Below are 24,149 nucleotides of genomic sequence, written 5' to 3'. Positions count from 1 at the left end.
ATTACATGTGCAGGGCCATTTGCTAAAGGGGACTCGGGTCAGAAGGAGACATTATAGTGAAAATGGTAAGAAGAGTAACCGTTTTTCATAGAATGTTATATTTTCTGTCATTTGTTTGTCATTTTTAGGAAATGTGGTACATCGCTCATGCTGACTTAAAGTTTGAGTCATGCTGTTAATATGTTTAATTCACAATGAATGGAAACCTTGTCAAAATGATCATGTTTTAGCTGGCATTGTTCTTGACTTGTTTCCTTTAAGTGGTTGTAAAGTTAAACAATCTACCAGAAACAGGGTTATATTTGGTAACATTATTATTCTTCCAGATTTAGAATGGGCTGCAATCTGTTCTAAAGTTCATTAATGTGTTATTAAGTATATATAGCCACTGTACATGTTCAATGTATAGTGTTAGAAGAGTAATGGAATATTCCAGAAACATGTGCTGTTTACTTTGTAAGTACCAGTGACACTGAAACCTGAAGTAAAAAAATCCAACTGAATTCTAACCAAGATATTTAGGATTTTGAGCTACAACTTCTCCTCTCCTTACCAGATGGGTGAGATGGCAGATCCAATCCAGTTCAAAGATGAGGGGAACAAGCATTTCCAAGCCGGTGAGGTCGACAAGGCCATTGAGTGTTACACTAAAGCCATCAAGTTGTGCACGGACAAAAAGGTTCTCGCCGTTGTCTACAGGAACAGATCAGCCTGTTTTCTGAAAAAGGTAAACACCTCACCTAAACCACAAGCCTTCATCAAGCAAAATTTGAATAGTTTTATAATTATTCATAATTATCCCTGGGTGTGATTTCCTGATCCTCTGATGTTTTTGAACTCTTTTTCCTTCTCAGGAAAGCTACACCAATGCAGCCTCCGATGCCTCCAAAGGTACGGTACAGTCTACCAAATGTTTAGTACGTAAACAAGAATCAAAACACAGCCAGTTATGGTTTTTGCTCACTCACTGTCACATAACATGACAAATAATGTATTATACTCATGCCACAGGGATATTTTCACTTCAACCCAGACACTTGTATACTTCTCTGCTCTCCGACAGCCATTGACGTGGATGCAGCAGACGTCAAAGCCCTGTTCCGGCGCTGCCAGGCTCTGGAGAAGCTGGGCAAGCTGGACATGGCCTTTAAAGATGTCCAGAGGTGTTCCACCATCGAGCCCAAAAATAAGACCTTCCTGGAGACCCTCAGGAGGCTGGGGGCTGAGATCCAAGCCAAGGTCTGCTACCCTCTGGGACAGTTTAGACACAATCCATTGGTTTACTTACAGATGACTATGTGATTATAATATTTTATTGACTTATGAACTAGACATAAAAAACACATCTGATACTTCTCTCTCGCTCTCTGTCTACAGCTGAAGACAACCTTCTCCACAGACTCACGGGTTCAGAACATGTTTGACATTCTGCTTGATGAGGAGATGGACAAGGACAAGAAGGAAATGGTTTGTATGACACCATAGTAGAGATCAGTTCCATTGATTCAACTGTAATAAGCATGATGCTGTGGTCTTTAATATTTTTAAAGACTGATATCAAATGCAATGTGTGTAACTTTAATGGAAAATGAATAATATTTTCTTCCCATGTAGGCTGCTAACAACCTGGTGGTTCTGGCCAGAGAAGAAGCTGGCGCAGAGAGAATCTTCCAGAACAATGGAGTGCCTCTGCTACTGGATTTGCTTGAGACCGGAAAAGTAGAGATGGTCCTGGCCGCTATCCGCACCTTCGCTGGAATGTGCACTGGACACAAAGCTCGGGTGAGGGGCAGGGAAGACAGAGAGGTGCATTATAGGTTCTGTGAGAAGGGGATAAACGGGGAGCCAAACCTCAAGTACTTCTGATCCTCACAACTCCTGGTCATTCCAGCCAGATATGGATCATTTTCAAAGTTGCTATTGTAATGTCTAGCAATAGTTCCCTTTTGGACACTCAGTTGACCTGTATGTTTGTCTCTGAACAGACCATGGCCATTATCCACCTGGTGGGCATAGACAAGTTGTGCAGCATCATGGCTGTCGACAATGAGGACATTGCCTTGGCAACCTGTGACCTGTTCCAGTGCATCAATGACTCCCTCACTGGCGGAGACCGGAGGTTTTATGGGAAGGAGGAAGCCCTGGTTTTGGGTGAGACATCCACTCACATTCCTGATTTCCTAAGCAGTTTCACTCAAAAGTCCTAAATGTATATACATTTATGTAATGCTTTTTACCAAACTTGAAATGCCTCTGAATAGCATCATCAGCTATATAAGCTGATTTTGAAGGTCTCGTCATTCTAATCTTGTTTGTGTTTTATAAAACGGGTCTGACACTTTATGCTCCCCTGCAGATGCAAGCAAGGACTTGAAGAGCATCCTGATGGCCCTGCTGGAGATGGTTGCCAGTAAGAAGGTTTCAGGACATGGCAGAGACCAGGCCCTGAACCTACTGACCAGAAACGTGCCTCGCAAGGACAAGAAAGACCCTGACCACTCCAAGAGCCTCTTTACGATCGACCACGGTGAGTGGGTTACTGTAGCTTTGACCATGATCTGTGACACTAAGTAGGCCTATGATATAGTTATACCCTGTTTATGTCAATTGTGGGTTTATGTCTTGTTCTTGAGAAACATTATTTTATGGTTTGTATTGAAAAAAAAAATGTAGTACTGAGAGTAACAACTTAATGTAGGAAAGTTGCCATTCATCTTGCTTTGTGAAACCCCCCCCCAGGTCTGAAGAAGATCTTGAAGGTGTGTGGCCAGATACCTGACCTCCCAGACCAGCTGCCCATGACAGAGAACACTCAGCTCATCGCCAGCGTGCTCCTCGACAAGCTCTGGGACGACCTGCGCTGCGACCCAGAGAGAGACAACTATAGGGAAGTCTGTGACGAGTACATCAAGTGAGTTACAAATTAGTAACATAACAGCAACTTACCATATCTAATGACAATAACATCATACAGACATTAAGCGATATGTGATGCATGCATACATCATGAGTAATGTTACAACAGGGGAAGTATTTAACAGCACCATAGAGTTGGTGGTAGGGATAAGTACTAAATTAACAGACTAACATTTATCCCTGACCTCCTCCCTCATCTATTCCTTAACCCCGCTCCACCTGACCATGTCCCGTTCCACAGAGGCAAGTTTGACCCCAACGACATGGACAGGAACATCCATGCCATCAATGCTCTGTCAGGCCTGCTGCAGGGCCCCTTTGAGGTGGGCAACCAGCTGGTGGGTCGCCAGGGCATCATGGAGATGATGGTGGCACTGTGCGGCTCCGAGCGTGAGGTGGACCAGATGGTCGCAGTGGAAGCACTGATCCACTCCTCGACCAAGATGAGCCGCGCCTCCTTCATCATCACCAACGGTGTGTCACTGCTCAAAGACATCTACAAGAAGACGAAGAACGATAAGATCAAAATCCGTGCGCTGGTGGTGAGCGAACTTTAGATTTCCATACTATGGAAAGATGGAATAGAATGGACATTTTTATTTTTTAGGGGTTCATTGATAGTTCATGTTTGAAAGCATTACAGGGACTCTTCAGATTTATCCAACCTTACAAGTTCATGAACTCAATATTGTGTGTGTGGGTCCCTTTCCCCAGGGTCTGTGTAAGCTAGGCTCAGCAGGTGGAGATGACTATAGTATGAGGCAGTTTGCTGAAGGCTCCACTGAGAAACTGGCCAAGCAGTGTAGGAAGTAAGTGGTTTTGTGGCTCTGATTATGTACAGTGGCAAGAAAAAGTAAATGAACCCTTTGGAATTACCTGGATTTCTGCATAAACTGGTCATAAAATGTCATCTAAGTCACAACATTAGACAAACAGTCTGCTTAAACTAATAACACAAACAATTATGTATTTTATTAACACTGTGTAAACATTCACAGTGTAGGGTGGAAAAAGTATGTGAACCCTTGGAATTAATAACTGGTTGACCCTCCTTTGGCAGCAATAACCTCAACCAAAAGTTTTCTGTAGTTGTGGATCAGACCTGCACAAAGATCAGGAGGAATTTTGGACCATTCCTCTTTAAAAATAAACTGTTTCAGTTCAGCAATATTCTTAGGGTGTCTGGTGTGAACCGCTGTCTTGAGGTCATGCCACAGCATCTCAATCGGGTTGAGTTCAGGACTGACTGGGCTACTCCAGACTAGAGGTCGACCGATTATGATTTTTCAACAGATACCGATTATTGGAGGACCATAAAAAGCCGATACCAATTATTGGAAGACCCCAAAAAAAGCCGAACCCGATTATTGGAAGACCAAAAAAACCGAACCCGATTATTGGAAGGCCAAAAAAAGCCGAAACCGATTATTGGAAGACCAAAAAAAGCCGATACCGATTAAAATCGTCCGGTTTTTAAAAATGTATTTGTAATAATGACAATTACAACAATACTGAATGAACACTTATTTTAACTTAATATAATAGATCAATAAAATAAATTTAGCCTCAAATAAATAAAGTGTTGGAGAAGAAAGTAAAAGTGCAATATGTGCCATGTAAAAAAGCTAATGTTTAAGTTCCTTGCTCAGAGCATGAGAACATATGAAAGCTGGTGGTTCCGTTTAACGTGAGTCTTCAATATTCCCAGGTAAGAAGTTTTAGGTTGCAGTTATTATAGGACTATATCTCTCTATACCATTTGTATTTCATTAACCTTTGACTATTGCATTGGTATAGCTTCCATCCCTCTCCTCGCCCCTACCTGGGCTCGAACCAGGAACACATCAACAGCCACCCTCGAAGCATCGTTACCCATCGCTCCACAAAAGCCGCGGCACTTGCAGGGCAAGGGGAACTACTCCAAGTCTCAGAGCGAGTGACGTTTGAAACACTATTAGCGTGCAACCCGCTAACTAGCTAGCCATTTCACATCAGTTACACCAGCCTAATCTCGAGAGTTGATAGGCTTGAAGTCAAACAGCGAGCTGCTGGCAAACGCACAAAAGTGCTGTTTGAATGAATGCTTACGAGCCTGCTGCTGCCTACCACCGCTCAGTCAGACTGCTCTATCAAATCATAGACTTAATTATAACATAATAACACAGAAATAAGAGCCTTTGGTCATTAATATGGTCGAATACGGAAACTATCATTTCGAAAACAAAATGTTTATTCTTTCAGTGAATTACGGAACCGTTCTGTATTTTATCTAACGGATGGCATCCCTACGTCTAAATTTTGCTGTTACATTGTACAACCTTCAATGTTATGTCATAATTATGTACAATTCTGGCAAATTAATTACGGTCTTTGTTAAGAATAAATGTACTTCACACAGTTCGCAATGAGCCAGGCGGCCCAAACTGCTGCATATACCCTGACTGCTTGCACGGAACGCAAGAGAAGTGACACAATTTTCCTAGTTATAAGAAATTCATGTTAGCAGGCAATATTAACTAAATATGCAGGTTTAAAAATATATACTTGTCTATTGATTTTAAAGAAAGGCATTGATGTTTATGGTTAGGTACATTGGTGCAACGACAGTGCTTTTTTCACAAATTAGCTTGTTAAATCATCACCCGTTTGACAAAGTAGGCTGTGATTAGATGAGAAATTAACAGGCACCGCATCGATTATATGCAACGCAGGATAAGCTAGAAATATCAACCATGTGTAGTTAACTAGTGATTATGTTAAGGTTGATTGTTTGTTATAAGATACATTTAATGCTAACTAGCAACTTACCTTGGCTTCTTGCTGCCCTCGCGTAACAGGTAGTCACATTGCACTCCACGAGGAGCAGGCTAAGGCAGGTGGTTAGAGCGTTGGACTAGTAACCAGAAGGTTGCAAAAACGAATCCCCGAGCTGACCAGGTAAAAATCTGTCGTTCTACCCCTGAACAAGGCAGTTAACCCACTGTTCCTAGGCCGTCATTGAAAATAAGAATGTGTTTTTAACCGACTTGCCTAGTTAAATAAAGGTGTTTTAAAAAACATTTAAATCATAAATCGGCCAATCGGTGTCCAAAAATACCGATTGGTATGAAAACTTGAAATCGGCCATCCCAATTAATCAGTCGACCTCTACTCCAGACTGCAAATTTTCTTCTGTTGAAGCAATTCTGTTGTTGATTTACTTCTGTGTTTTGGGTTGTCGTCTTGTTGCATCACTCAACTTCTGTTGAGCTTCAATTGGCGGGCAGATAGCCTAACATTCTCCTGCAAAATGTCTTGATAAACTTGTCAATTTATTTTTCCGTCATTGATAGCAAGCTGTCAAGGCCCTGAGGCAGCAAAGCAGCCCCAAACCATGATGCTCTCTCCACCATACTTTACAGTGGGGATGAGGTTGATGTTGGTGTGCTGTGCCTTTTTCTCTCCACACATAGTGTTGTGTGTTCCTTCCAAACAACTCAACTTTAGTTTAATCTGTCGACAGAATATTTTGCCAGTAGTGTTCTGGAACATACAGGTGCTCTTTTGCGAACTTCAGACGTGCAGCAATGTTTTTTTGGACAGCAGTGGCTTCTTCTGTGGTGTCTTCCCATGAACACCATTCTTGTATCGTGTTTTACGTATCGTAGACCCGTCAGAGATGTTAGCATATTCCAGAGATTTCTGTAAATCTTTAACTGACACTCTAGGATTCTTCTTAACCTCATTGATCATTCTGCGCTGTGCTCTGGCAGTCATCTTTGCAGGTCGGCCACTCATAGGGAGAATAGCAACAGTGCTGAATGTTTTCCATTTATAGACCATTTGTCTTACTGTGGACTGATGAACATCAAGGCTTTTAGAGTGGGTTTTGTAACCCTTTCCAGCTTTATGCAAGTCAACAATTCTTAATCTTATTAAGTCTTCTGCGATCTCTTTTGTTCGAGGCATGGTTCACATCAGGCAATGCTTCTTCTGAATAGCAAACTAAACTGTTGTGAGTGTTTTTTATAGGGCAGGGCAGCTCTAACCATCTCCAATCTCGTCTCATTGATTGGACTCCAGGTTAGCTGACTCCTGACTCCAATTAGCTTTTGGAGAAGTCATTAGCCTAGGGGTTCACATAATTTTTCCAACCTACACTGTGAATGTTTAAATTATGTATTCAATATAGACAAACAAAATACAATAACATGTGTGTTATTAATTTATTAAGCACCCTGTGTTTCTCTATTGTTGTGACTTAGATGAAGATCAGATCAAATTATATGACCAATTTATGTAGAAATCCAGGTAATTCCAAAGGGTTCACATACTTTTTCTTGCAACTGTAGCTGTTGTGTAACTTTTTGGTGTTAATGCTCATTGAAGTATTAATAGATAGACAGTCCATCACAGGCTCTTTTTTCAAAAGTATTATGGACTAACAATATCAGGAGTAATAGATTGGGTACAGAGCTGTAACCTTATGTTCATTATATTCCCTCGGAGTGATTTTGAAATAGTTTCCCATGATCATAATACCAAGATGGCGGACCATTTCCTGTTAGCCCTGTTCCCTGGTAACACTCTTCCTGTGTGTGTCAGGTGGTTGTGTAACTCTGCCATGGACACAAGGACCAGGAAGTGGGCTATAGAAGGTTTGGCCTACTTAACCCAAGACGCTGATGTAAAAGATGACTTTGTTGAGGACGATCCTGCCATGAAAGCCATGTTTGACCTGGCCAAGGTAGGTACTGTATTATTGAAGACAGAGGATAGACACCACTCATAGCACATAACATGAGCATAGTGGCATTACATATGCGACCTGGAGGAGAGGATTAAACTTCACTATTCCCTGTTTCCCTGTGACACAGTCTAAAGATAAGACCATCCTGTATGCTGTGGCCTGTACCCTGGTCAACTGCACCAACAGCTATGAGAAGAAAGACATCATGCCTGAGCTGGTTCAGCTGGCCAAGTTCTCCAAGCAGCACGTCCCTGAGCAGCACCCCAAGGTAAGATAAGAGAAAGACACAGGCCTCCCTCTGTCTGTCTGGTGGGCAGAACTGTACAACAAGTCATCCTTATGTCAGGACAGAATAAGCACTGTTAACTTAACTAGCATAAAGTATATATAAATGTGACTATGCTGCTCTCTACTGTAAGAAAAGTTATTTTTTATTGTGAGGCCCTAGGTACTGTATATTATCTGAGGTAGGAGCTGACAATACACACACTTCTCTGCCCTTAGGACAAGAAAGATTTCATCCAGAAGAGAGTGAAGAGGATGCTAAAGGGAGGGGTCATCTCAGCTCTCACTGTCATGGTGAAAGCTGACAACGTTCTCCTGACTGACCAGACCAAAGAGATGCTGGCAAGGTGAGCAACCTGGAACTGTACTAGGCTCGAGCATTTAGCTATGTCACAGACATTCTTATAAACTGAGTATACCAAACATTAGGAACAACTTCCTAATATTGAGTTGCATCTACTTTTGCCCTCAGAATAACCTCAAAGCGTTTCACAGGGATGCTGGCCCATGTTCACTCCAATGCTTCCCACAGTTGTGTCAAGTTGGCTGGATGTCCTTTGGGTGGTGGACCATTCTTGATACACACAGGAAACTGTTGAGCGTGAAAAACCCAGCAGCGTTGCAGTTCTTGACACAAACTGGTGCGCCTGGCACCTACTACCATACCCAGTTCAAGGCACTTAAATCATTTGTCTTGCCCATTCTCCCTCCGGATGGCACACATACACAATCCATGTCTCAATTGTCTCAAGGCTTAAAAATCGTTCTTTAACCCGTCTCCTCTCCTTCATCTACACTGATTGAAGTGGATTTAATAAGTAACATCAATAAGGGATCATAGCTTTCACCTGGATTCACCTGGTCAGTCTATGTCATGGAAAAAGCTGGTATTCTTTATGTTTTGTATACTCAGTGTATATGCATATGTACTGATGTATGTATGCATGTAACTGATAGATGCAACTGAATGTGAATGGAATATATGAGATTGGAAATGTAATAATTCATGTATTTGTATGTAGGCCTAGAGCAATGGGTCTCTCTGTTTCTCTGTGTTGTGTCAGCAGGACCTTTTTTGGTTCTATTGTTCTTATTTTAAATGTGTGTAGTTCCGTCCTTGAGCTGTTCTTGTCTATTAATGTTCTGTATTATGTCATGTTTTGTGTGCACCCCAGGAAGAGTAGCTGCAGCTTCAGCAACAGATAATGGGGATCCTAATAAAATACTCATATTTATCCAGTCTGTACATGCAATTAGCAATACTGCAGAACAAATGAGATTGAAATAATTGGTATTTGCTTTGATTTGCAGGGTGTTCCTTGCCTTGGCAGATGATCCCAAAGACCGTGGCACTATTTGCGCCCATGGAGGGGGCAAGGTGAGTGACAGACATAACAATATTTTACATTCTAGTATAATCTATAACACAGTCTAAATTTACATTTGATTTATTACCTTTATTTAACCAGTAGTTTTCTGACTCTTATAGAGAAAATGTTATATTTTCAAAACAACTATGAGATGTCATAGTTAAAACTAAACAGTGGTTTGAGCATGGATCAGTCAAGTAGTGTCTGGCCAACCATAGGGAATGCAGGCTAGAGCAGGGGTAGGCAGTCCTGGAGTGCAGCAGGCACTTCATGTTTTTGATTTAACCAAGCTGGAAGACCAGGTGTGTTGAATTTAGTCAATCACTGAACTAATAAATGAGCTCAGTTGGTCTGGCATGGTGCCTAGTTGGGACAATATCCTGCAATACCTGCAGCATTCAGGAACAGGGTTGCCTACCCCTGGGCTAGAGTATGTTGTAATGTCACAGTAAAAGTTGAAGTGTGTGTGGGTCTGTGTCTGAACCTCTGATCTCTTACTGTGTGATCACCAGGCTCTGATCCCACTGGCTCTGGAGGGATCAGCTATAGGGAAAATAAGGGCCGCACATGCCCTGGCCAAGATCGCTGCTGTCTCCAACCCAGAGATCGCATTCCCTGGAGAGAGGGTAAGAACCTGTCTGACCACTTCCTGTTACGTGTATGTATTTTAGTTGTCTTGCATTCAGTAAAACTCATACTTTTTCAACTCAACTTTATTCTTCTTTCTCTGTCCTTCATATCCTTTCTTACTATGTCACTCTCTTTCGGGTTCCTCTCTTTTACCCTCCCTCCCTCATCATGCCTAGCTTTAGAGTTTGTTCTGTTAGGTGACCTAAACTGGGATATGCGTAACACCCCGGCAGTCTTACAATCTAAGCTAGATGCCCTCAATCTCACACAAATCATCAAGGAACCCACCAGGTACAACCCTAAATCTGTAAACATGGGCACCCCCATAGACATTATCCTGACCAACTTGCCCTCCAAATACACCTCCGCTGTTTTCAATCAGGATCTCAGCGATCACTGCCTCATTGCCTGTATCCGCTATGGGTCCGCGGTCAAACGACCACTCCTCATTACTGTCAAACGCTCCCTAAAACACTTCTGCGAGCCGGCCTTTCTAATCGACCTGGCCCGGGTATCCTGGAAGGATATTGACCTCATCCCGTCAGTCGAGGATGCCTGGTCATTCTTTAAAAGTAATTTCCTCGCCATCTTAGATAAGCATGCCCCGTTCATAAAATGCAGAACTAAGAACAGATATAGCCCTTGGTTCACTCCAGACCTGACTGCCCTCGACCAGCACAAAAACATCCTGTGGCGGACTGCATTTGCATCGAATAGTCCCCGCGATATGCAACTGTTCAGGGATATGTTTTGTATTGCGTCAAACAACAACATTGACGAATACGCTGATTCGGTGAGCGAGTTCATTAGAACGTGCGTTGAAGATGTCGTTCCCGTAGCAACGGTTAAAACATTCCCAAACCAGAAACCGTGGATTGATGGCAGCATTCGCGTGAAACTGAAATCCCGAACCACTGCTTTTAATTAGGGCAAGGTGACCGGAAACATGACCGAATACAAACAGTGTAGCTATTCCCTCCGTAAGGCAATCAAACAAGCTAAGCGTCAGTATAGAGACAAAGTAGAATCGCAATTCAACGGCTCAGGTACAAGAGGTATGTGGCAGGGTCTACAGTCAATCACGGATTACAAAAAGAAAACCAGCCCAGTCACGGACCAGGATGTCTTGCTCCCAGGCAGACTAAATAACTTTTTTGCCCGCTTTGAGGACAATACAGTGCCACTGACATGGCCCGCAACCAAAAAATTTGTACTCTCCTTCACTGCAGCCGAGGTGAGTAAAACTGAGCCCTCTCCTGTACTCCCTGTTCACCCACGACTGCGTGGCCACGCACGCCTCCAACTCAATCATCAAGTTTGCGGACGACACAACAGTGGTAGGCTTGATTACCAACAACGACGAGACGGCCTACAGGGAGGAGGTGAGGGCCCTCGGAGTGTGGTGTCAGGAAAATAACCTCACACTCAACGTCAACAAAACTAAGGAGTTGATTGTGGACTTCAGGAAACAGCAGAGGGAACACCCCCCTATCCACATCGATGGAACAGTAGTGTAGAGGGTAGTAAGTTTTAAGTTCCTCGGCGTACACATCACAGACAAACTGAATTGGTCCACCCACACAGACAGCATCATGAAGAAGGCTCAGCAGCGCCTCTTCAAACTCAGGAGGCTGAAGAAATTTGGCTTGTCACCAAAAGCACTCACAAACTTCTACAGATGCACAATCGAGAGCATCCTGTCGGGCTGTATCACCGCCTGGTACGGCAACTGCTCCGCCCACAACCGTAAGGCTCTCCAGAGGTTAGTGAGGTCTGCACAACGCATCACCGGGGGCAAACTACCTGCCCTCCAGGACACCTACACCACCCGATGTCACAGGAAGGCCATAAAGATCATCAAGGACAACAACCACCCGAGCGACTGCCTGTTCACCCCGCTATCATCCAGAAGGTGAGGTCAGTACAGGTGCATCAAAGCTGGGACCGAGAGACTGAAAAACAGCTTCTATCTCAAGGCCATCAGACTGTTAAACAGCCACCACTAACATTGAGTGGCTGCTGCCAACACACTGACTCAACTCCAGCCACTTTAATGATGGGAATTGATGTAAAATATATCACTAGCCACTTTAAACAATGCTCCTTAAAATAATGTTTACATACCCTACATTATTTCTCATATGTATTTGTATATACTGTACTCTATATCATCTACTGCGTCTTTATGTAATACATGTATCACTAGCCACTTTAAACTATGCCACTTTGTTTACATACTCATCTCATATGTATATACTGTACTCGATACCATCTACTGCATCTTGCCTACGCCGCTCTGTACCATGACTCCTTCATATTTCTTTATGTACATATTCTTTATCCCTTTACACTTGTGTGTGTATAAGGTAGTAGTTTTGGAATTGTTAGTTAGATTACTCGTTGGTTATTACTGCATTGTCGGAACTAGAAGCACAAGCATTTCGCTACACTCGCATTAACATCTGCTAACCATGTGTATGTGACAAATAAAAATGTGATTTGATTTGAATACACGCAGTCAGTCAGGAAAGCAAATGCCAGCTTTTTCAAGCAGAAATGTGCATCCTCAAAAGTTTTGGGACACTGTAAGTCCATGGAGAACAAGAGCACCTCCTCCCAGCTGCCCACTGCACTGAGGCTAGGTAATACGGTCACCAATAAATCCATGATAATCGAAGATTTCAATAAGCATTTCTCAATGGCTGGCCATGCCTTCCTCCTGGCTACTCCAACCCCGGCCAACAGCCCCCCCCCTGCAGCTACTCACCCAAGCCTCCCAGCTTCTCCTTCACAGAAATCCAGATGGCAGATGTTCTGAAAGAGCTGCAAAACCTGGACCCGTACAAATCAGCTGGGCTAGACAATCTGGACCCTCTCTTTCTAAAACTATCTGCCGCCATTGTTGCAACGCCAATTACCAGTCTGTTCAACCTCTCTTTCGTAACGTCCGAGATCCTGGCTCCAGGTCATCTATAAATCTATGCTAGGTAAAGCTCCGCCTTCTCAGTTCATTGGTCACGATAACAACACCCACCCGTAGCACACGTTCCAGCAGGTATATCTCACTGATCATCCCCAAAGCCAACACCTCGTTTGGCCGCCTTTCCTTCCAGTTCTCTGCTGCCAGTGACTGGAACGAATTGCAAAAATCGCTGAAGTTGGAGATTTATTTCCCTCACCAACTTTAAACATCAGCTAACCGATCGCTGCAGCTATACATAGTCCATCTGTAAATAGCCCACCCAATCTACCTACCTCATCCCCATATGGTTTTTATTGACTTTTCTGCTCTTTTGCACACCAGTATCTCTACTTGCATATTATCTGCTCATTTATCACTCCAGTGTTAATCTGCTAATTTGTAATTATTCGCTCCTTTGGCCTATTTATTGCCTACCTCCTCATGCCTTTTGCACACACTGTATAAATGGCATATATTATTATATAGACTTTCTTTTTTTCTACTGTGTCATTGGCTTGTTTATTGTTTATTACAGGTGTAACTCTGTGTTGTTGTCTGTGTCACACTGCTTTGCTTTATCTTGGCCAGATCACAGTTGTAAATGAGAACTTGTTCTCAAATAGCCTACCTGGTTAAATAAAGGTTAAATAAAAAATGCCTTGTCATCTCTCTCTGGCAGATCTATGAGGTGGTGCGTCCTCTGGTCAGCCTATTGCACCCTGAAAGAGATGGGGTGCAGAACTACGAGGCACTTCTGAGTCTCACCAATTTGGCTGGTCTCTGAGGTGAGGGTCTGTTAGTTTTCCAACCACAAACTGAGGTGAGGGTCTGTTAGTTTACCAACCACACCACAGTATGTATGTATGTATGTATGTATGTATGTATGTATGTATGTATGTATGTATGTATGTATGTATGTATGTATGTATGTATGTATGTATGTATGTATGTATGTATGTATGTATGTATGTATGTATGTATGTATGTATGTATGTATGTATGTATGTATGTATGTATGTATGTATGTATGTATGTATGTATGTATGTATGTATGTATGTATGTATGTATGTATGTATGTATGTATGTATGTATGTATGTATGTATGTATGTATGTATGTATGTATGTATGTATGTATGTATGTATGTATGTGTGTATAACCCAACAAAACACCAGAGACTATTTTGGATTAATTACACAATTCAACAATCAATATAAGGTAATATTGAGATGTGAGAGGATAAGTGTGTGTATTCATATGGCACTAAACAGGAAACAGCTATGGGCTAATATATGCTCTGGGGACTTTCCAGAGTATATTTAGATTTTTTTCACTGTTGCTGCCAAACCATTTTGAGTGGAGGAGATGAGATGGTTGCCTGATTCATTAACTCTTTCTTCCCATCCTCTGTGGCACTAGGGTGAAGATCCTGAAAGAGAAGGCTCTCCCTGAGATTGAGCAGTACATGTTTGAAGACCATGACCATATCAGACAGGCAGCCACAGAGTGCATGTGCAACCTGGTGACGTGCAAAGAGGTAAGAGGGAACCCCATCACTCTTTGGGAACAATGTCATCACATTGTGTGTGTGATAAACTTGTCACCCAGTGTAACGTCATCACTGTAGCCTAGTGGCAGCGTAGCCTAGTGGTTAGAGCGTTGGACTAGTAACCGGAAGGTTGCGAGTTCAAACCCCCGAGCTGACAAGGTACAATTCTGTCATTCTGCCCCTGAACAGGCAGTTAACCCACTGTTCCCAGGCCGTCATTGAAAATAAGAATGTGTTCTTAACTGACTTGCCTGGTTAAATAAAGGAAAAATTAAAAAAATTGTGTGTGTGTATTCCAGGTGCAGGATCGGTACCTGGAGGATGGGAATGATAGACTGAAGCTGCTGGTGCTGATGTGTGTTGAGGACAATGAAAAGCTCCAGAGAGCAGCAGCCGGGGGCCTGGCCATGCTCACCGCTGCCCAGAAGAAGCTGTGCACCAAGATGACCCTGGTGGTACGTCTGTCTGGTTGCATTCACCACTCACTTTGGGGTGACCCAAGGACAGTTCCTGTGCAAAGTTCCTAATTTAATTGAACTGTGCCAAACAAGCACAACACTGAATCATCTTGATACTAATTACAGTTCTATATTACCGAATTAGTGTTGAGGTGGATTTAACAAGTGACATCAATAAGGGATCATAGCATTCATCTTGTCAGTCTGTCATGGAAAGAGCAGGTGTTCCTAATATTTTGAACAAAATATATATTACCTAATCAATATGTGTCATAATTATGAGGCCTCTTCCACATCACTTGTCAAATGTAAAGTAATCATTTGACTGACTGATCAATCTTTTCTCGGTTCTCTCCACAGACGCTGCAGTGGATGGAGATCCTTCAGAGGCTCATTCTCCATGATCAGCCCCAGATTCAGCACAGAGGCCTTGTGATCGTGTACAACATGCTGAACTCGGACGACAACGAGCTGGCCAAGAAGCTGATGGAGAGCGAGATCCTGGAGATCCTGACAGTGATTGGCAAAGCAATGGACAACCCCAAGAGGCAGATTGTAATCGATGTGGCACGCACCTGCCTGGTCAAGGCCATGGACCTCGGGCTCATCAAGCCCTTCACAACCCCTTAAACCAGTGTTCCTCAACCTTTTTGTAGTACCAGGGACTGGCATGCATTGGTCCTACCCCCTCAAAGGCGCAACACCAAGTTATTTGTCTCTTGTGGCAATGAGAGGAAATACAAACCCAATCAACCAGAAACAAATAACACACATACAGAAATAAGAACCTGTATGCCAATTCCATTCTAGTCCAATGAGTGCTCATGTTCCCCCTCTTATTTGGCGGGTACACCTGCAGATGCCCATACCGCCTCACTGCCCTCAGTCCCCTCAAAGTGTCAGGTTAACACTTGTCACAGGACATTGAACTTGCAGATCGTACCTTTTAAAAAAAAAAAAGAAAACTACAACTTGAGAGCTAATTACAGTAACTTTCTTATGGACTGATGAGATTCATCCCACAGATCGAGGTCCAGAGATGTAAGGTTGTAGGCCTATGGACAGGGAGGCAAGGCGATAGGACCGATCAACCTGAGCAATTAAAGCAGGGTCTGCTCTCCTGAATTCAGAGACCATACAAATATATTTATCTGAGTTTTCAGTCAGTTAAGTAAAGTGTATTTGTGTTGATGAGAGGTGTTTGTTTAATGTAATTTTTCACTTAAGGATAAAGATTGGATTTTTAGGAAAATACGCTGTTCGATTCTTGCATGGATTGTTAGGGTTGTCAATATATAATACCAGACACTCAAACCCCTCCTTTCTAAAATATTGGTATCGTAGTGCACGTACCTACAGTATTTCTCCCAGTGATGCCAATTTAGCAATTTTGTTGTTAGATTTAGCAACTTTTCAGACTACACTGGCAACTATTCTTTTCAAACAGCACCTGACAACAAATTTACCTAGTTTTAAAAATGTATTTGGAATTTTTTAGCAACTTTTGAAAAGTGACTCAAACGCTAAAATGCACGCATTTTCCCTCTAAATGACACAAAAAAAGATTGTCACAACACCGGCCTGGCTGCAAAAGTGCGCTGTGAGTGACGTCAGCAGCAGGCGCTCAGCTGTGCACAGTAAATTGCAAATCACTGTTGGCTGACTGCAGCAGCAGTAGTACGGGTTCGACTAGCCAAACCCAATGAATATAATTGGTCACGAATGTTTGATCTTGAACAGAACTTACAAAATCAATCAAAATTGTACAGAAAAGAGTGGGTATGTACCTGAACAAATGTCAAATAATATTTTTTAATATTTAATATTAATATTTTTGATGTGTAATCTACGTAATGACGCTGTTTTCATGACGTTTCGCAATGACATCGCAACGTCATTTAGCAACAAATCAACCTGCCTCTAGATGCGATCACCATATAAATTAAACGATGAAAAAGTCTGGAAGGAGGAGAGATGATTAGAAACGATTCGGTTGGCCGTTTTATTTGTGGATTAATTGTCGGAGTAGAGGTCCTTGTGCATTTCAGGTAAAATAACAGCTTAATGTTTATATCCCAGGACAAATTAGCAAGCAACAGCAAGTTAGCTAAATAGGACAAATTAACGTTAGCTAGTAAGCCATACATGTTTAATGCTTTTCGACCTGTCCCCAAATTAATGTAATTGGTTCAGAGTTTGTTTTGATATTTTAACCTGCGTGTTGTGATGACGTTTGGTGTGGGGGGCAAAATAAATGTATGCACGATAGCGCAAGCGCGCAGTCGGTTTGGGTTCGAAATTAGTTGGCAACACTGAATTTTCTCCACCTTACACTTCAAACGAACGTACTAGTTGACTTTTCCTGCAGCGGGTATTGCATCGTTATTTGTGATTACCAGAAATAAGGTAAGTGTAAATAGTTAACCGTAACTATGTTTCCATTAACTTGTCCTGTGATAAAGCATTTTTTTTGTCGACGTTTAGAAAGTTTGTCTTATAGGGCAACAATTGCCTGCTAGAGTCCGTGACCATTCAACTAACTATCTTGTCGCTAAAAAACAGCTAGAAGAAAAGGTAGTAAATGTTTCCATCCAACCATTTCATGCGGATTAATTACCTGATCCATAAAGTTACGAATGGGCTGTTGGAATCAGGAAATGCCGGTACTATTTTATAAATGTCGACAGACAATTTGTTCAATGCACCCTTGCACTCCTAAACAACACAATTTTTGAGACTTTGTCAACGGGTAAAGTCTGCTAAACTTAGACGAATCTGTTCGTAACAGATTCTAGCTGTGGATATACATTTTAATCGATGAGAAAATTACGTTTCGAATACACCGACAGTGTTTTTGTGCGAAATAGTACACAGCATAATCTGAATATGTATTCAATTTCTGCTACCATTTCTGTCAAGCCGTCTAATCATAAAGTTTGACGCATACGTTCGATAAATCCATACCACAATGCTGAAAGGCAAACGCAGCGTTTAATTGGAAATTAATGTAATGCCGGTGTACCAAAATGCAACGACACTGTCGGTGTGATCGAAGCAAAAGCAGGATGTCTTCATTTGTAAATTGTTGGCGTGTGCCCCTGGCTATCTGTAAATAAAACAAAAAAATATTGCTTAATATAAGGAATGTGAAATGATTTATACAGTGGGGCAAAAAAGTATTTGGTCAGCCACCAATTGTGCAAGTCCTCCCACTTAAATCACATGTCTATCTTTTTAGCATAGGTCACTTAAACTATGAGACAAAATGAGGAGAAAAATCCAGAAAATCACATTGTAGGATTTTTAATGAATTTATTTGCAAATTATGGTGGAAAATAGTATTTGGTCAATAACAAGTTTCTCAATTACATTTACATTTAAGTCATTTAGCAGACACTCTTATCCAGAGCGACTTACAAATTGGTGCATTCACCTTATGACATCCAGTGGAACAGTCACTTTACAATAGTGCATCTAAATCTTAAAGGGGGGGGGTGAGAAGGATTACTTATCCTATCCTAGGTATTCCTTAAAGAGGTGGGGTTTCAGGTGTCTCCGGAAGGTGGTGATTGACTCCGCTGTCCTGGCGTCGTGAGGGAGTTTGTTACACCATTGGGGGGCCAGAGCAGCGAACAGTTTAGACTGGGCTGAGCGGGAACTGTACTTCCTCAGTGGTAGGGAGGCGAGCAGGCCAGAGGTGGATGAACGCAGTGCCCTTGTTTGGGTGTAGGGCCTGATCAGAGCCTGGAGGTACTGAGGTGCCGTTCCCCCCACAGCTCCGTGGCCAAGCACCATGGTCTTGTAGCGGATGCGAGCTTCAACTGGAAGCCAGTGGAGAGAGCGGGGTGACGTGAGAGAACTTTGGAAGGTTGAACACCAGACGGGCTGCGGCGTTCTGGATGAGTTGTAGGGGTTTAATGGCACAGGCAGGGAGCCCAGCCAACAGCGAGTTGCAGTAATCCAGACGGGAGATGACAAATGCCTGGATTAGGACCTGCGCCGCTTCCTGTGTGAGGCAGGGTCGTACTCTGCGGATGTTGTAGAGCATGAACCTACAGGAACGGGCCACCGCCTTGATATTAGTTGAGAACGACAGGGTGTTGTCCAGGATCACGCCAAGTTTCTTAGCGCTCTGGGAGGAGGACACAATGGAGTTGTCAACCGTAATGGCGAGATCATGGAACGGGCAGTCCTTCCCCGGGAGGAAGAGCAGCTCCGTCTTGCAGAGGTTCAGCTTGAGGTGGTGATCCGTCATCCACACTGATATGTCTGCCAGACATGCAGAGATGCGATTCGCCACCTGGTCATCAGAAGGGGGAAAGAAGAAGATTAATTGTGTGTCGTCTGCATAGCAATGATAGGAGAGACCATGTGAGGTTATGACAGAGCCAAGTGACTTGGTGTATAGCGAGAATAGGAGAGGGCCTAGAACAGAGCCCTGGGGGACACCAGTGGTGAGAGCGCGTGGTGAGGAGACAGATTCTCGCCACGCCACCTGGTAGGAGCGACCTGTCAGGTAGGACGCAATCCAAGCGTGGGCTGCGCCGGAGATGCCCAACTCGGAGAGGGTGGAGAGGAGGATCTGATGGTTCACAGTATCGAAGGCAGCCGATAGGTCTAGAAGGATGAGAGCAGAGGAGAGAGTTAGCTTTAGCGGTGCGGAGCAGCTCTGTGATACAGAGAAGAGCAGTTTCAGTTGAATGACTAGTCTTGAAACCTGACTGATTTGGATCAAGAAGGTCATTCTGAGAGAGATAGCGGGAGAGCTGGCCAAGGACGGCACGTTCAAGAGTTTTGGAGAGAAAAGAAAGGGATACTGGTCTGTAGTTGTTGACATCGGAGGGATCGAGTGTAGGTTTTTTCAGAAGGGGTGCAACTCTCGCTCTCTTGAAGACTGAAGGGACGTAGCCAGCGGTCAGGGAGCGGGGTGAGGTAAGGGAGAAGGTCTCCGGAAATGGTCTGGAGAAGAGGAGGGGATAGGGTCAAGCGGGCAGGTTGTTGGGCGGCCGACCGTCACAAGACGCGAGATTTCATCTGGAGAGAGAGAGGGGAGAAAGAGGTCAGAGCACAGGGTAGGGCAGTGTGAGCAGAACCAGCGGTGTCGTTTGACTTAGCAAACGAGGATTGGATGTCGTCGACCTTCTTTTCAAAATGGTTGACGAAGTCATCTGCAGAGAGGGGGGGGGGAATTCAGGAGGGAGGAGAAGGTGGCAAAGAGCTTCCTAGGGTTAGAGGCAGAAGCTTGGAATTTAGAGTGGTAGAAAGTGGCTTTAGCAGCAGAGACAGAAGAGGAAAATGTAGAGAGGAGGGAGCGAAAGGATGCCAGGTCCGCAGGGAGGCGAGTTTTCCTCCATTTCCGCTCGGCTGCCCGGAGCCCTGTTCTGTGAATACTTTGTTATATACCCTTTGTTGGCAATGACAGAGGTCAAACGTTTTCTGTAAGTCTTCAAGGTTTTCACACACTGTTGCTGATATTTTGACCCATTCCTCCATGCAGATCTCCTCTAGAGCAGTGACGTTTTGGGGCTGTTGCTGGGCAACACAGACTTTCAACTCCCTCCATAGATTTTCTACGGGGTTGAGATCTGGAGACTGGCTAGGCCACTCCAGGACCTTGAAATGCTTCTTACAAAGCCACTCCTTCGTTGCCCGGGCGGTGTGTTTGGGATAATTGTCATGCTGAATGAGCCAGCCACGTTTCATATTCAATGCCCTTGCTGATGGTAGGCTTTGTTACTTTGGTCCCAGCTCTCTGCAGGTCATTCACTAGGTCCCCCCCGTGTGGTTCTGGGATTTTTGCGCACCGTTCTTGTGATCATTTTGACCCCACGGGGTGAGATCTTGCGTGGGGCCCCAGATCGAGGGAGATCATCAGTGGTCTTGTATGTCTTCCATTTCCTAATAATTGCTTTATAGTTGATTTCTTCAAACCAAGCTGCTTACTTATTGCAGATTCAGTCTTCCCAGCCTGGTGCAGGTCTACAAGTTTGTTTCTGGTGTCCTTTGACAGCTCTTTGGTCTTGGCCATAGTGGAGTTTGGAGTGTGACTGTTTGAGGTTGTGGACAGGTGTCTTTTATACTAATAACAAGTTCAAACAGGTGCCATTAATACAGGTAACGAGTGGAGGACAGAGGAGCCTCTTAAAGAAGTTGTTACAGGTCTGTGAGAGCCAGAATTCTTGCTTGTTTGTAGGTGACCAAATACTTATTTTCCACAATTTGCAAATAAATTCATAAAAAATCCTACAATGTGATTTTTCTGTATTTTCTTCTAATTTTGTCTGTAATAGTTGAAGTGCACCTATGATGAAAATTACAGGCCTAATTTTTTTAAGTGGGTGAACTTGCACAATTGGTGGCTGACTAAATACTTTTTTTGCACCACTGTACTTTTGATACTTATGTATATTTAAAATCAAATCTGTTACACTTTTTTACTTAAGTGACCTTCACATTTACTTGTGTCATTTTCTATTAATTTATCTTTGCTCAAGTATGACAATTGGGTACTTTTTCCACCATTGGCTAAAATCCATCTCTCAACATCTTCTGCAACTGGACTTCCTCTCACCACCCAGTGTTAGTGAGTGGAAATGCCAACTGGATGCTTCACATTTGATATATCTGGTGAAATATCTGTCTCTCTGTTCCATGTTGTCGTAGTATACAGTGCCTGATTAACTTTGTTTGATTTTTCCCACATAACAATTTTTTTTTGTGAACAAACCTGGCCAAATTGGTAATCTGATGTTGCACTGAATTAAAAGTGCAAGAAAAAATAGCCTTTTGATGATACCCTTCATGGAGTGTAATGTTTTAACATCTAAGCTACTCCACTAGCTTGCTAAGAAGGCTAACAGAAATGACTCACTGTTATGCACGTTCTGATGCAACTTGCCCTTATCTGGTGGCGCAGCCGGACTATGTGTCCAACACCCCCGCTCCCAAGAAAGGGAGGAAATCAGAGGAGATTGAATTTGAAACTCTACGCGCTTCCGGAACAAGAGAGACTGCATGAAACAACGAGTGATTGTCTGCTGTGCTGTTATGTAGCACTATATTGGGGCGGCAGGGTAGCCTAGTGGTTAGAAAGTTGGACTAGGAACCGGAAGGTTGCAAGTTCAAACCCCCGAGCTGTCGTTCTGCCCCTGAACAGGCAGTTAACCCACTGTTCCTAGGCTGTCATTGAAAATAAGAATTTGTTCTTAACTGACTTGCCTAGTTAAATAAAGGTAAAATAAAAAAAAGCAGGATACATTCCAAGTAAGAATATCAGATTAGTCCTGTGTTCTGGGTAGTGCTGCAGCTGACCCCCTTAAATAGCTGCCGCCACTACCTTTTCTCAGTTCATTCCAGAGAGCATTCGTTTGGTAAGAGCTCTGTTAGAGCGTATTCAATAACTTAGAGCACACTCTGCCTACATGACCTGTCTTGGGTTAGATCACGCACGGAGAGTGGTTAGAGAACCTAATAGTTGTTTGTCCTGCGCCGCCTTTGGAAAACATGCGCTTAGCACACCTGAAGGGGATGAGGGCCACAGTACAGTCCTCCCATGATGACCGTATTCCCCCCTCTGGGTTGATGCGTCATGGCGGCAGCACCCCAACGGCCGCTTTGGGGACCCACCCTCCAAACTTAGTCCCGCTGAGGAGTTGATCCGCCTCAAACATCAGGCGGAAAACCTGCGGGAGGAAGGGGATGCTTTACGGGGGGATGATGACTGCAACGAGGCCCTCTCTCTCCACTCTGGAGGAGAGTTGGGTGACAGTGCTCCAGTGTGATACCGACGACCTACAGGAGCATCTGCGTCACCTAGAGTGTCAGATGGGGTGAGGAAAGAGGCACTCTGGTTGGAGATTGGTCTTGCTCCTGAGCAAGGATGCAATCAGGAAGGTAGAGCCACTAGAATGGTGAAGTGGGTTCTACTCAACGTATTTCATAGTTCCAACTTTCAGATGATTCTGACCTCAACAAATGTTTAAAGGAGCTCAAGTTCAAGATGCTCTCACCAGCGCTGGTGTTGCAGGCAGTCTCGAGCTCGACCTGAAGAATGCGTACTTCCACGTTCCTGTTCATCGAGGTCACTGGAAGTACCTCTGTGGCTTACGAATTCAAAGTCCTCCCGTACAAAGTACATGGACGTAGTCCTAGTGCCTATCACATCCCAGGGTATTCTAGTGCTGACCTACCTGGATGACTGGTTGGTGTGTGCTCAATCAAGAGCGCAAGCTACAGCAGACCCAAGGATAATTGTGAATGACATTCAAGACCTGAGCCTCACCCTAAACAGGGTGAAGAACAACCTGACTCCCTCATAAATGGTGGTCTTCCTGGGGATGTTGATTTATTCACATTTTCTGAGAGCACGTCTCCCTCAGGTGAGATTGGAGAACATGCAGACCTACCTAGACCGTTTCCTGCTTGGATGAGCCGTGTCCATATTAGAGTGCCAGAAGATACTCTGCATACTCACGTTTGCTTCTCTGTGGATTCCACTGGGCCTTCCTCACCTCAGGCCACTCCAGCTATGGTTCAAATCTCACCATCTATACCAGAGATGACACAGACATCGTCAGCTACCGGTGACTAATGCATGTGTGAGGACTCTGAAATGGCACTCTCACGCCTTCCTGTTCGAGGGAGTGATACTGAAAAGAGTCCACCGCAGGGAGCATGTGTGCACTGATGCCTCACTAGCAGGTTGCGGACCAGTGTTGAGAAGCATGGCAGCGAGCGGTGGCAGGAGCCCCCCATGGAGTGGAAAGCGCATCAATGTGTGAGCTGGAGCTCAGGGTGGTTTGACTGGCACTACAACAGTTCCTGCCCTACTTGAAGGGAAAGCATGTCCTGGTTAGATCAGACAACACCACTAGTGGTGTATATCAACGAACTGGCACAGAGAGACAGGAAACACAGGGATAAATACACTGGGGAAAATAAGCGACACCTGGAGGGGGTGGAGACAATCACAAAGACAGGTGAAACGGATCAGGGTGAGACACAAAGACCTATTTCAAGATTTTGAGCAGGAAATCTGTTTACTTTTAGATACATTTGTGGATGCCAAATGTATTTTGGAGGTGATTGGAAATCCTCAATGGGATTGCTTACCTCCATGAGCTTAAAGAATGAATCATTTGTTTTTGGGATATGTGGAGATATACAGTACCAGTCAAAAGTTTGGACACACCTACTCATTCAAGGTTAGGGTTTCTTTATTTTTACTATTTTCTACATTGTAGAATAATAG

The 24,149-nt window shown here is 43.6% G+C and overlaps 1 protein-coding gene across 1 annotated transcript; it reads left to right on the top strand.

The window, feature by feature from the left end:
- On the top strand, positions 1 to 16,151 carry LOC124036423 (protein unc-45 homolog B-like). The gene is given in 20 exon segments (XM_046350996.1): positions 1 to 65; positions 557 to 727; positions 855 to 891; positions 1,064 to 1,239; positions 1,378 to 1,467; positions 1,615 to 1,782; positions 1,986 to 2,151; positions 2,357 to 2,527; positions 2,740 to 2,911; positions 3,158 to 3,458; positions 3,631 to 3,725; positions 7,501 to 7,642; positions 7,773 to 7,913; positions 8,150 to 8,277; positions 9,242 to 9,308; positions 9,813 to 9,926; positions 13,572 to 13,687; positions 14,312 to 14,429; positions 14,741 to 14,896; positions 15,260 to 16,151. Coding segments are annotated over 20 exon segments (2,802 nt in total). The 5' UTR covers positions 1 to 62; the 3' UTR covers positions 15,530 to 16,151.
- Positions 16,152 to 24,149: the final 7,998 nt, after the last annotated feature.

This window comes from Oncorhynchus gorbuscha, linkage group LG05, assembly GCF_021184085.1.
Source record: "Oncorhynchus gorbuscha isolate QuinsamMale2020 ecotype Even-year linkage group LG05, OgorEven_v1.0, whole genome shotgun sequence".
Taxonomy (NCBI): Eukaryota; Metazoa; Chordata; class Actinopteri; order Salmoniformes; family Salmonidae; genus Oncorhynchus; species Oncorhynchus gorbuscha.
Note: the sequence above shows the minus strand (reverse complement) of the source record. Positions and strands in the feature narration are given on the sequence as shown.